This window comes from Ursus arctos, unplaced genomic scaffold, assembly GCF_023065955.2.
Source record: "Ursus arctos isolate Adak ecotype North America unplaced genomic scaffold, UrsArc2.0 scaffold_14, whole genome shotgun sequence".
Taxonomy (NCBI): domain Eukaryota; kingdom Metazoa; phylum Chordata; class Mammalia; order Carnivora; family Ursidae; genus Ursus; species Ursus arctos.
In genome coordinates this window covers 45,666,746-45,680,393 of record NW_026622808.1, presented here as the reverse complement: position 1 = coordinate 45,680,393, position 13,648 = coordinate 45,666,746, and the positions used below count along the sequence as shown (strand labels likewise).

The window sequence follows — 13,648 nt, the reverse complement described above, 5'->3', positions numbered from 1 at the left end:
CCATTGTCATTTGAAGGGCAAAACATGGTGTAGCCACACAACAGATGATTATTCAGCCAGAGAAGGAATGGAGCACTGAGTCACACTATGACATGGATGAACCCTGCAAGCGTCGTTCTAAACAAAGAAGCTGGTCATAAAAGGCCACGTGTGGTAGGATTCCCTGTATATGAAATAGCCAAAACAGGCAAACCCGGAGAGACAGAGAGCAGATCGTGGTTGCTACAGGCTGCTGGTTGGGGAAGTGGGGACTGACTGTTTAATGGGTACGAGATCTCCTTTTGGGGTGAAAAAAATATTCTGCAACCACATAGTGATGATGATTGTATGACATTACAGATGATTAAACGACAGTGAATTGTGCCCTTTAAAATGGTTGCAATGGTAAATGTTACATGTATTTTACTACAGGAGGAAAGAAAGAAAGAAAGAAAGAAAGAAAGAAAGAAAGAAAGAAAGAAAGAAAGAAAGAAAGAAAGAAGAAAGAAAGAAAGAAAGAAAGAAAGAAAGAAAGAAAGGGAAAGAAAGAAAAGAGGGAGGGAGGGAAAAAGAAAAGAAAGAAAAGAAAAGAGGAAAGAAAAGAAAAGAAAGGCACCAGGCATATCCGAAAAGACTTTCTGAGTCAGACTGGATCCCAAACTGAAATGCCTTCGGGATGAGACAGGTAATAAAAGGGAAGGAGGCGTGAGAAAAGAGAAAGACAGGTTGGGATCTGTGGGTCTCCCCAAATACTAAAAAGAGAAAGTTTAGAAGACACCATGCTAACAACAGCTCTTGGTTGTTGTCAGTGAGTTAGATAAGGCCGAGGGACAACAGAGTGTGTAATCTTGGTGTAAAGGAAACAGGAGGCCCCTGGCTTAGCTCATTGTGGTTTTCCAAGGTAGTTTAGAGTCTTGAAATGCTGGGTGACACAGATGCTTTAGATAGGACAGGCTTTGAGAAACCTTTAGCAACACAGATAACTAGGTTAAACTTCAAAGGTGAGGTTTGTTGTTGGTTAAAGAGAAAAGATAAAGACCTTGCGGGCAACATAGAGATAATCCGAGAACAGAACCTACCGCTTGCTCTATATTCCTGCCTTGGTTTATGGAGATAAAAACATGTGTCCCATCTCCCTCACAAAGAGATGTTTGATCTGGGGCAGGGCATGTAAGCTAAGTCCCAGTTTCTCCACCTGAAAAATGGAGATCATAGGACTTGCTAAATCTCACTACCTATCTGTCTACGTCCTCCTCATCTGTCTTTGCTCCTAAAATATAAGCTCCTCCCTGAGAGCAGGGGCTATGCTGTGCGTGTCCACTCTTGTTGACCCAGGACCCATCTCAGGGCCTGACACTAGGAACTTGGTGATTATTTCCTGAGCGAACGAGGATGAGAGCAGTCTGTCCTAGAGAAGAAAAGGCAGTCGGGGGTCACGACAAAGCAACGTCTGTCAAGCCCCTGAAGGGGTATGACTTGGGAGAAATGAAATTTGTCCTTCATGCTCCCCTGGAATGGACAGCTAGAACAAAAGGCTGCCATCTGCAACGTGATATGTTTAATAGTAAGATGAAATGGGCCACCTGCACAGATGACAGCCTCCCTGGCTCTAGAGGTATTTAGACACCAGGGCAACAATCACTTCGCTGTAAGTTTTAAAGGGATTCGTATTTGAATGAGTAAAGTAATCAAGCCTTAAGGTCCTTTCCACACCTGAAATCCATTCATTCATGCTTTCATTCCTTCATTCCAGTAGCCACTTACCAAACACTTGTCACTGTGCCTGGAACAGTGTTGGGGGTAAGTGGGATAAAGCAATGAGTTCTCTGATCTTTCCTGCCCTCAGAGGCCTCGCAGTCCTAATGGGTGTATAGATGCGAAAATAAATCTCTATAATAACAGCATATGATCAGCTGTATATTACTTTTCCATATCGACACCTGTTTTGTCTGTCGTGAACAGTGCACCAAGACATGCGGCGAAGGCTCCAGGTACCGCAAGGTGGTGTGCGTGGATGCGGACAAAGGCAGCGAGGTTCACGGCGTACAGTGTGACCTGAGCCAGCGGCCTGTGGACCGCGAGAGCTGTAGTTTGCAGCCCTGCGAGTATGTCTGGATCACAGGAGAATGGTCAGAGGTACGTCCCCAGAATTCTGTAAACACCTTCAGGTCAGTGACAGCTTGAGGGCAACAGAGGGGCCAGGGCAGGAATGGGGGAGACTCAGACCCATCTGCCAGTTCTGCCTTCTGGGGCCAGAGCGTCCCATGTGCAAGATGGGAGAGCGCTTGAAATGTCATGCAATTCTGTGACTCCCCTTGACGCCCTGTTTGTATGATAAGGAAGGAGAATCATCACTGGGCCTGCAAGTTCATTTGATGGCTGTTGGTGTCTGAAGAAAGTTAAGGTCAGAAAATGCCCTTCGTGGGGCACCTGGGTGGCTCAGTCGTTAAGCGTCTGCCTTCGGCTCAGGGCGTGATCCCGGCGTTCTGGGATCGAGCCCCACATCAGGCTCCTCTGCTGGGAGCCTGCTTCTTCCTCTCCCACTCCCCCTGCTTGTGTTCCCTCTCTCGCTGGCTGTCTCTCTGTCACATAAATAAAATCTTTAATAAAAAAAAAAAAAAAGAAAAGAAAAGAAAATGCCCTTCGTGTCAGGGAGACAACAGGGAATGGTGGATACTATGACAAACCAGCACAAACCATGTGATGAGAGCAGACTTCTCTCCCTCTCTGGCAGAGGCCATGCAGAAATGTGTGTCCAGTGTTACCAGACCTGACTTTTCAAGGGAGGACAAAAATCTGAACTTTTATATGAGATCTCCTAACTTTAAAATGTGGATTCAAATCTTTTATTTGGAACATTGTGTGGGACAAACCAAACACTTTCATGGGCCAAATATGGGTAGCTTGTTTCACAACCTCCAATCCAGAGGAAGAAAGTAATTTTCCGTATTAGTCAAGAAATCAATTTCTTCTTCTCTCCGTGTGTACACAATGCCTAACCTAGAAACTTTTTATTATTAATATACCAATGGTAATAATAGCATGATTGTATTGTTTTCAAGCCTCATAACATTTTCAAAGCCTGAAAGACCTGTAATATGCAAACCAGTTTGTCATTGCCCAAAAAGAATGAGAGGTGCAATTACCTGGGCTCAGAGCAAAGGTGTTGAAGATTTTTAGATAGGATGCTCGTCACTGGACCCTCTTTCAAGTTTGACAGGACAGCAATTTCACATTTTAATAGGAGGAATATTGGCGTGTAGATGAAATGTGTTGGGTGTTGAATTGTTTCTGCACTGTAGCTGGCCTGAAGTCCTTTCTAACTATGTCTCCCATCCTTCTCTTTACTCCAATGATTTTGCCTCCCCTTCTCCATCCAGCAGACATCTGGCTGTGTCTGGAGACATTTTTGATTGTCAAAACTGGGAGAAGCGGGATGCTCCTGGTATCTAGTGGGTCGAGGTCAGGGATGCTTCTAAACATCCTACAGTCCGTGGGACAGCCCCTCCCCTGCCACACACACTCCCAACAGAGAGCCATCTGGCCCAAAGGGCAATGGTGCTGAGGTGGAGAAACCCTGCTTTACCCCCACTCTACTTGTTCTCTGTGTGCTCTTAAGAGTGGAGGGGAGACATGGTCCAAATCATTAGGAAGTAGATTTACCATTGGCTAGCCAGGAACCCAGGGAGTCCAGATGCTTGTTCAAATAGTCCTTGACTTTGAGTTTGAGGCATAAGTTCCAACCCATTCAAATCCCAGGAAGGGTAGGGAAAGGTACATGGGGAGGGCTCCTCTCTTCTCTTCGATTCACCTCTCCTGGTTCCTCATCAGGCATGGTCCGTAACTTCTGGTTCTTAGCACTGTCCCACCAGGCCACGCCCTGGCTTGCAGTAGGGGGAAAGCCTGCCTTTCTGTCTCTCCTTCCTCAGGCCTCTGTCCCTCTCTGCCTCCTGGTGGCCTCCTCTTAGTTGGTTTCTGGCTTAGTTCTTGGTTCTGGAGTTTCTACACCTTTCACACTGTGAACATTGGCCTCTTCATCTTAGCCAGTCTTTTTTGTGCTGCTATTATTATGCTAAAAGAATTTTGATCTCTTTCTAAGACTGAGTCCTGTCACTCCTATAGATTTATTTTAACCTTAATCTTAACCCGCAACAGATGAGATTTAGAGATTTAAAAAAAAAAAAAAAAGAAAGAAAGCCTTCCATATTGCTACAAATTCTCGAATATATCATGGATTGAGAACTCTGCAAATTTACAGGCAAAGTTGCAAGGGTTAGAGATAGGTCCTCACATGGATGCAAGGACCATGGTGCCAAAGGCACTGGACCAGAAATCCCTCTAGAAAAGCTTCTGGTAAAACGCAAGGGCCCCAGCAAGCCCTGCCTTCTCTGCGGGACCTCCGTTATCCGGCGAGCTGTGTGCTTCTTTCTGGGCTCTACTTGAATGTGGGGAGGCCTGGGCCAGATGGGGAAGGAGGACCCATCCCCCCTTGGCTGATGCATGCATTTTCTCTGCTCAGGCCTGAAGTGTCTCACCAAGGCAAGGAGTGCACATTCTTATTCCTTCATCCTGCTTTACTCTTCTTTTCCAATCAGAGAAGTAATAGATGTTCATGAAACAAGCACAAGGCCCCAAGGCATGGGGAGTCCAGAGTAAGAGCGTCCTCACTCCCTCCTCCCTCCCAGCCTGGACAGACAAACAGACAGTGACACATGAAACACCCCAGACTAGCTTCGCCCGCCCCTGGGCCTGGCATCTGCTGGCTCTGCGGGCATTTGAACATCAGCAGCCGAAGAAGGAAGAAATGTAGGCAGGATGCTTCCAGGTCTCAAGCCAGTGGAAAAGGAGGGCCCGGCGGCACTCTCTGTGCCCCTGGCTGGGCCTGCTCCCTCCTTGCCTCCAGAACCTCTGCAAGGGGCATCTTCTCCCTAGAGCAGTTATGGGAGAGGAATGCCATGTGGCTTAAAGCAACAGCCCAGAAGATGTCCAGAATGAATGACACTGTGGCTTTTAATAGCTCATGAGACCTGATGGATGCTGTGATCCCTCACCCCAGAAAAAGCACCACACACCGCTTGCTGTGGACTGTTTCGGGGGTTCATATAGGCCACCTCAAACAGCCTTTGGGCTCAAGAATCCTGATTCTCTCACTTAATTTTACAAGAGATAGGAGGTTATTTGATGACACTGTCTAAAAATACTATCAAAACTAAATTCATTATACTTCCATGTTAGTTTTTAAATGTATTATATAAAACACTTAGCTGGCGAGGTTGAGCATATTTGAAAATTCCATCAATAACCAATTAGATGTCTCATCAGGGGAAGGATCTGGGACACTAGTAAGACATTCATTCTTTCTTCTTTTCTGTGTTGTTTGTGTATTTTTAAATGCCGTGTAATTATGGTAAAAAGGTTAAGCAATCACTTGATCTGGTGAGACGGAGAAAGAGAGAGGGTAGAGGTAATAGTTCAAGATATATGGGCAGGAGAGAGAAGAGAGGATGTTAAGTGGAGAGCAGATGGGAAAGCAAAACGCATGGAGCTTGGAAGGAAAACTGTCCTGGAGTCCCCTCTTGCCTAAGTGCTTGGGTTTCACACCTAACTCAGGTGGGCTGTGACACTCCTCCCATCCCCCCATGGTCACAGCTCTGGTATGGTCACTGTAGGTTTGGAAAAGCTTGCGGTCCTGGTGGGGATCCCATAAATGGGGCCAGGGATAGCTGGAGCCCCGCCCCCTTTTTCCCCTTGAAATCCAAAGAAGGGGCCTAAAGCGCCCCCACCTGCCCTGGGGGGCCAAGAAGATACAGTGGAAGCACTAGATCCTGGAAGGTGTGGTTTCGGGTTGCATGGCCCCTGTGGGCTCGGGGCCTGCCACTTGAAATGCGTAAACTAGCTAATAAAGTGAGGGCTTTCTGGGCAGCGGGCGGCGTCTGGGGTCAGCGCTGGATGTGGAGGTCACGGCCTATTGTGGGCTGCCCCCAGGCGCTGCTCAGCCTCTCCTCCCGACCCCTGTCTTCCCAGTGCTCAGTGACCTGTGGAAAGGGCTACAAACAAAGGCTCGTCTCCTGTAGCGAGATATACCCCGGGAAGGAGAATTATGAGTACAGCTACCAAACCACCATCAACTGCCCCGGCACTCAGCCCCCCAGCGTCCACCCCTGCTACCTGAGGGAGTGCCCTGTCTCGGCCACCTGGAGAGTCGGCAACTGGGGGAGCGTAAGTAGACCGTTTGGTCATCAAATCCAAAAGCGTTGGGATCCCAAACTCCATCTTAGACACATCCCGCCTGACCCATCCGAGTGATTCTCCTCCCAGCTGAAATGATGAGAAGACACGGGAGTTAACGTCTTGAAATGGGCTTATGGGAGGAGAAGGGTTTTCTTCTCGGGTGGCAGGATGGCCCCTATGCATAGAGCATGGGCTCTGAAGCCGGACAGCCTCCCTGTGAATCCCGGTGCTACTACTTCCCAGCTGAATGCAAAGGGCAACACTTTTGTGTCTCAGTTTCCACATCTGCAAAGTGGGTGGTTGTGAAGAAGTCAATATGTCAACAGCTGTCAGATTACCATAGCAAATGTCAAGTTACCTGTGTTTTACCACAGGGCTTCTAAAAGCAAGCCCCCTAGAACTCTATCACATAGTAAGAGTGACAGAAGACTTAGTCATTGCTTCTGTGGTCAGGAAGTCAATATATCCTAGCCCCTCTTTAACGGGAGTATTTCATTGCATTAGGAGCACAATACGTGAGACTATTTTAAATTGGGACTGCCCTGAAATCTTGCCACCACCCCGGGCTCCGGACTACTAGGTTCTCAGGATTGGAAAGTGATGAGGTGTGAAGTACGAGATCAGTTGAAAGTAGTTAGGGTTTGATTCCCAGCTCCACCATGACCTTGAACAAATTTCTTTTGACATGTGCACCCCAATTTCCTCTCTGTAAAAATAGAATAATGGTAGTACCATCTCAGAGAATTTTTGTGAGGCTTAAATGAGAATACATACATATATATAGGTATATCATATTGGGTACACATACCCTATGTCTATATAAACACATATGTAAGGCACACATGTATAAACGTCTGGGTATCATGCTTAGCACAGAGACTGGCCCGCCATACGTGTCCCATACATGTCAGCTGTTGGGTTTTCAGAAGCCTGAGGTCTGAAATGACACTCTGGACATGACGCCTCAGGCTGTGAGCTGTGTGCCACAGAGCTGTCCTCTCCACCCCGCCCCATGTTCAGCAGCTGCACCCCTGTGCACCCCTGACTCTGTTCTGCCTTGTAGTGCTCAGTGTCTTGTGGCGTGGGAGTGACACACAGATCTGTGCAATGTTTAACCAACGAGGACCAGCCCAGCCACTTGTGCCCTGCTGATTTGAAGCCAGAAGAGAGGAAAACGTGTCACAATATCTATCACTGTAAGTTCGCCCGCGGAAGCCATCTTTCTGGGGCATGGGGAACAGGGTTTCTTTGTTTCTTTGTTGGCCTACCCTTTCTGGAAATAGAGAAGTCGTAAGAGAAAGAAGGACTGGGGATGTAACGCATAGCATGAATTCTGTCGTGAACACAGATTTTGGTGCATTTGAAAGTTGCTATGAGGGTAGATCCTACAAGTTCTCATCGAAAGGGGAAAAAACGTTTTGTCATTGGTTTTGTTTTGTTTTGTTTTTTGTATCTCTCTGAAATGATGGGTGTTAAGTAAACTGATTGTGCAATACACCTTAAACCTATAGGGTGCTACATGTCTCTTAGCTCTCCGTAAAACTGAAAGGAAGAATAAAGAAAACATTTATCCCCCAAAAGGGCAAGAATTAATTTTAAAGAAATTGTACCCCTTTTTTAAAGCAAAATAGTGTTAGTGTGAACAGGATAGTCACTCCATAGCGGACAGTGGGCATCTTGGAGCGTCACGCTCCGTTTTTGCATTTCGTGTTTTCTAGGTGAGTTACCCCAAAACTGCAAGGAGGTAAAGAGACTGAAAGGTACCAGGGAAGATGGTGAACATTTCCTGCTCATCAAAGGAAAGCTCCTGAAGGTGAACGTTGGACATCAGTCATTATTTCTAGAATGATTTGGGAGTGTGTGGTCCTGGGCCTCATCGTCTGGTTGCTGAGCTGCTCTTCATTGGCTATTTCTGGTCTGTCTTTCAGATCTTCTGTGCAGGGATGCAGTCAGACCACCCCAAAGAGTACATTACGCTGGTCCATGGCGACTCAGAGAATTTCTCTGAGGTGTACGGGCACAGGTAGGCGAGCTCAGGCTCAGAAGAGCACAGACGCCTTCAGAACCCTGGAAATACCTTCCCATGCTTACCAGAACATTCTCTCTGTACTGCAGGTTGCACAACCCAACCGAGTGTCCCTACAACGGGAGCCGGCGGGATGACTGCCAGTGTCGGAAGGACTACACGGCAGCTGGGTTTTCCAGCTTCCAGAAAATCAGGATAGACTTGACGACTATGCAGATAATCAGTGAGTCCAGGGGAATGTCACGGGGGAGGGAATGTGTTCATGAGTCTCTCCATTCAGCCAGCAAGCTGCACACTGCTCACTGGCTAGAGACAAGGCTCTGAGATGCCAAGGGGAAGCAAGACGAGCTGCCTGCAGTCCAGTGATGACAACCCGGGTGCAAGGGTCCAAGCTGCGTGGGGGCAGGGTTTGCCCGGGGCGGAGCTCGGTCAGACTGCGGGGGAGTGAATGGAGGAGGTGAAGGCCTGGCAAGGGTACTACTGCAGTGTGGGGCGTCAGGGCAGCATCCCCCAACACAGGACTCTGAACCTGAGAACTGAAGGTCAACTAGGAGTTAGCCAGGCACAGGGTATCAGTGTGGGGAAGGGAAGGGTGGAAGCAGAAGTTTTTAAGGGAGAAGAGAGAGCAGATCAAACCTCAAAGCTAAGAGACTCCTGTGGAATCATCCGTCCCCCACGCGGCTCCCCCTTGCAGAATGTATACACGTGCAGGGCCATAAGCCTAATTTTATCTAATTGTCAATTCATGGAAGAAAAATGGTACACAGACTTCTCTTTTTTTTTAGCATATTTTTAAAAAGATTTTATTTATTTATTGTCAGAGAGAGAGCACTAGCAGGGGGAGCAGCAGGCAGAGGGAGAAGCAGGCTCCCCGCTGAGCAGAGAGCCCGATTCTGGGCTCGATCCCAGGACCCTGGGATCATGACCTGAGCTGAAGGCTCAACCAACTGAGCCACCCAGATGCCCCCAGACTTACTTTTATTAACAAGCCTCCATGTGAGCTGATTTCATACCCAAGACTGCACTGCATTTTTTTAGGGACATTAATCATAGGCGTGGTTAAAGACAGTCAAACTATCCAAACATGTTCCCTTGAATGAAGGAAAAACAGAAATCATGAATAATTAATTTTTCCTCATTAACATGGCTCGCATAATATCGCATTGCTTTCCTCTTGAGATAGGCTAAAGTTGATTTGTACCGAGATCTTTTTTATTGCCTTCAGCCAGCCTGACACAGGCTAAAGGCAGAGAGTCTGCGGTTTCTTGCTTAGAAAAACACTCCAGCTAAGACCCAGGGCTTCTCTGCTCTGAAGCTGCAAGGGCCCCTTTCCCAGACTTCCCTCCCGCTGGAGCATGGGTAACTGCAGAAAGATTAAGGCCTTTTGCTGTTCCTGAAAGGCTAGGCGGAAAGGTAAAAAGTTGCCTCTGCCTCCCGTTCCACGAGCGACAGCTTTTGTGGGATTCTCACTTAAACTGCTCCTGATCTGTGTTCCCCATTTGTAGAGCTGCTCTCAGGAGTTCCAAAGAGGGTTACAAACACAACCATTGTTTTTATTGGCTTTTTTTTTTTAACTACAAGTGAGCCCCATACTTGAGAAACTGCCGCTAATACTTTCAAGATGTGGGTTCTAATTGCTCCACATTTTGGCAACAGTAGTGCATAGGCCATGGGAGGACAGATGAAGCCTCAGGGAGTGACTCCTAAGTAGTTGGAAATGCTGTTGTGGCTTATTTCCTACTGTCCTTAAGCCTGGGAGGCGGTGTACGGGAGATCCACAACCGTCCAAGAACACTACATTTAATGGAGGGGATTCACATTTTTATGTGTATGAGAACCAAGTCCAAAGTCATCTTACACCCCCCTTTTGGCTTCCATACTGTGAAGAGACTGTGCAGATGAAACCCAGGGAACGAGGCTCTTGGCACCACAAATATAATGGGGGGAAAAGCGAGCGCACATCTGGACCCATTTGCTCACTAATGATCCTTTGGATTTCTTTTTTCTCTCCTACTCCCTCTTACTCTTTCTCTTACTACACTCCTTCCCTTCTGCCTCTCTGTGACTGTTGTCCCTTCTGTACCTTTTTGTCCTTCTGTCTTCTCCCCCTTTCTCCGAAACCCCACAGCCACTGACTTACAGTTTGCCAGGACGAGCGATGGGCACCCTGTCCCTTTTGCCACAGCTGGGGACTGCTACAGTGCCGCCAAGTGTCCACAGGTATGTGCGGGGGTGGGGGGCTCCACTGGTATGTGCGGGGGCCGGGGGCTCCACTGACCGAGGACCCACATCCCACCCTGCCCCCAGGGGACCCTTGGCTGCATCCGCTCCTGGGACTACTGTTAGAGGAGCTGCTCTGGAGGGCAGTGTGCCCGCCTGCGTCAACAGTCTCAGCAATGCTCAGAGCTACTAATCTAGGAATCCCTAGTGCTTCCCAAGGAACCCGGCAGAGCTACACGCCAGACTTCTGCATTCAGCAAAATGCACCTATTATGGTGGTAAAAATTTAGAAGTAAGTGAGACGTCAGATGGCAGAGGCTTGCTTAGACAAATGACGATGGTTAATAAAATGAATATTATGCAGTGACACGCTGCTCTATGTTTCCTGACTGGCTCTTTAAGAAAATGAAAAGCCCTGCTTTGTAGCCTTTGCCAGTTTCCAAGGTGTAAATAGTCTCCTTCCGCCCCACCCCAGTAACCAATTTCAAGCCCAGGAACGTTCTGTCACTAAATGGAGCTCACACAGCATGGCCAGCCATTAAAAATTCTAAACATTGCACGATACAGAAAAATTCTTCCCCCTACTTCAGGGTATAAAACGTATCATGTTCAGACGAAGACGTGCAAGTTTCTCATCGCCTACTAGATTCCCTCCTCAGCGAAGTCGCTGAAGGGCCATGGCAATGCCCAACTGTACTTCCACGCTTTCTGGCCCCTTTAGAGGTGTGGCAAGTTTAAACTTGCCTTTTGAAACATGCTGGCGTGATAATTAGCCCACTGCCAAATTTGCAAAGCAAGCCTCAGTCTTTGCAAGAAGCTCCTGCCCTGAGAAGGGAAGGAATTCGGTGATCACGGGCAGGAGAACTTGGCCCCTCATTCTTGCTCTGGGTTGCATGGGGTATTCACAGGGCTGTTGCTAAACTCTGGGTCAGGAATTTCCCACTTTGCCGACAGGCCTTCAAAAGTCTGGGGACTGGGGCCTAGAGATGCATTTGGAATCCGAGGCACTGTGTCCCCGGGATGGATTTACGCCCAACCACAGAGACCATCCAAAGACAAACACATCTGAATTTTCTTTTAACGAAGTGTTTTCTCAGCCCCCAGCTTCAGAAAGCAATGCTAAACATTTTAGAGAAGTGAAAAGGGAGCTCTCAGGGAGAAAGAAAATAAACAAAGGGCATAATGGTAAAAGGGGGCCTCGCCTCTATTACCCAGGAATTGAAAACTTTTGAAGTGCTGTTTCTTTAGAACAGCTGATGACTTCAAACACCCCATGGGTATGGGTTGCATTTTAACAGCTAATAGATGAGCCCTGTCCTGCCTTATTCAAAAGTCCGGGGATTTTCTTGTTTCTCTGTGCGCGCATCTTTGGGGAAGTTTAAGTAAATGAAAGGTAATTTGCATTCATTTCTTTTAATAATTCAGAGACAAATGAACTTATTGATTTGCTAAATCCTGCCCCTGAAGCAGTTGCTAAATGAGAAAACTGAAAGCCTAGTGAGAAGCTAATTTATATTTCCTAGCCCATTCTTCAAACCATATCGGGCACTTTGAGAATTCTATTCCTCAGACCTGAATTGAGCACCAGTACGTGAGTGTGAAAGCTGGGTGTGTGGCAGATCGGTTTTCCAGGGAAGGTCTGCAGGAGCACACTTGGGCCAGGTGTTTGGAGCACAGGCTCCTTCCCGCACCTAAGGATTGCACGGAAGTCAAAGCAGAGGGGCGTTCTGTTTGCCACTCTGCTTCTTCCTCCCCACCCATCCACCCTTTTGCTTTGGGGATTTATTTAGCAATAAGAGCGGGTTCCCCTAGAGCCCCCAACTGAAAATACATCCAGAATGTGGTTTTCTGTTCTGATCACTGGGGATGCCGCATTGTCGTGGTTGATGCTGGTATTGATTGGATTTATTGAAGGTTTCCTAGATTGTAGCTTTGCCCAGCATTTCTAAGTCAGTGTAGCATGTAATCCTCACAGCGACCTGTGAGAATGTCTCCCTTTTCAGGTGAGAAAGTGGAGCCACCGGGAGATTGGGTAGCTTGCCCCAACCCACACAGCTGGTGCTCAGTAGAGGCCGGATTCGGTCCCAAGTGTGTCTGAGTGCAAACCCACGCTGGCTCATGTGTCTTCCTGACACCCTTGCAGACAAGACTTTGCCGCCTTCCCTTTTGTCCCAACAAAGCAAAACCTTTCTTTGTCTCAGGCACATCTTTCACAAATCTCTCCGGATCCTGTAGCGTACGCGTAACTCTGAATTACTTCTATTCTCCTAAATCAGCAACAGGAGCTAGTAGTTATCACTCTCAGGCCCTCTACCCCCTGAAGATGAGGCCCCCATAGGAGCAACGATGTCCCACCTGGAGCTAAGAGACAGTAAGTCTCCTTGGGCGGCCCTCAACTTAGGGTAGTTCTTAGCAGCAGAAATGCAGGTCCCGGATCTGAGAAAGGTGGAAACACAATAAGGAGGAAGATCTCCTGTTTCATGAGGTGTATCGCGTGCTCTGAGAGAGCAGGTCTAGCTAACCGTGCATGTGGTGTATGCTCAGATCCGGGACCTCCGGATCAGCTGGGGCCGTTCTTAGGCTAGAAGCCAGGTCAGTGGCATGGACCTTCCAAGAACCTGGAGATCAAAGCCGATCCACTCTACCTTTTCTGCAGTGCAGGGGTGGGGGGACTGGCAGCATGGGAAGCAGGGTGGGGAGGGGGGAAAGAGAGGGATCCTGGGCAGTGATGTGGTCTGGACATTACGCGTGAACATCCGCCTCGGGGGATGAGTAGGCGGGAGAGTGGAATGAGGAGGCAGTCGGTGGGACAGGGAGGGGGTGGTGCAGCTCGGAGAGGCCCGTGTCTGGGGAGGCCAGGCCAGGCGGGCTTCGTGCTTCGGCGCAGCCGCAATCGTGAACTCCTGTTGAGGCTACTTGACCTAACAGCCACTAACATCTGTAGAGTACTGTCATAAAATAATTTCCAAATATGTTTTTAAGACATCACCTACTCTCTGCCAGGTTATGAGTTAGGCATGTTATACCTTCTATCTAATTCCCTATTTGCAGGTTAGACGTTACTAACCCATTTTACAGATGGACTCAGGAAAGTGAAACCATTCGCCTGAGGTCACACTAAACGTAGTGGAGTCTGGATTCTAGGAAATATGCATTCTGTGTACCAGAGTTTCTCAACCTCCGCGCTATTCA

The 13,648-nt window shown here is 48.0% G+C and overlaps 1 protein-coding gene across 6 annotated transcripts in view; it reads left to right on the top strand.

The window, feature by feature from the left end:
• Window positions 1-13,648, top strand: part of ADAMTS9 (ADAM metallopeptidase with thrombospondin type 1 motif 9) — a 156,169-nt gene that overhangs the window by 127,977 nt on the left and 14,544 nt on the right. For all 6 annotated transcript variants that reach the window (XM_026501180.4, XM_057311868.1, XM_057311867.1 and 3 more), the window contains 7 exons: window positions 1,942-2,115; window positions 6,004-6,198; window positions 7,274-7,406; window positions 7,929-8,023; window positions 8,139-8,233; window positions 8,326-8,459; window positions 10,365-10,456. In XM_026501180.4, coding sequence (XP_026356965.2) covers window positions 1,942-2,115; window positions 6,004-6,198; window positions 7,274-7,406; window positions 7,929-8,023; window positions 8,139-8,233; window positions 8,326-8,459; window positions 10,365-10,456 — 918 coding nt within the window. The remainder of the gene's footprint in view (window positions 1-1,941; window positions 2,116-6,003; window positions 6,199-7,273; window positions 7,407-7,928; window positions 8,024-8,138; window positions 8,234-8,325; window positions 8,460-10,364; window positions 10,457-13,648) is intronic.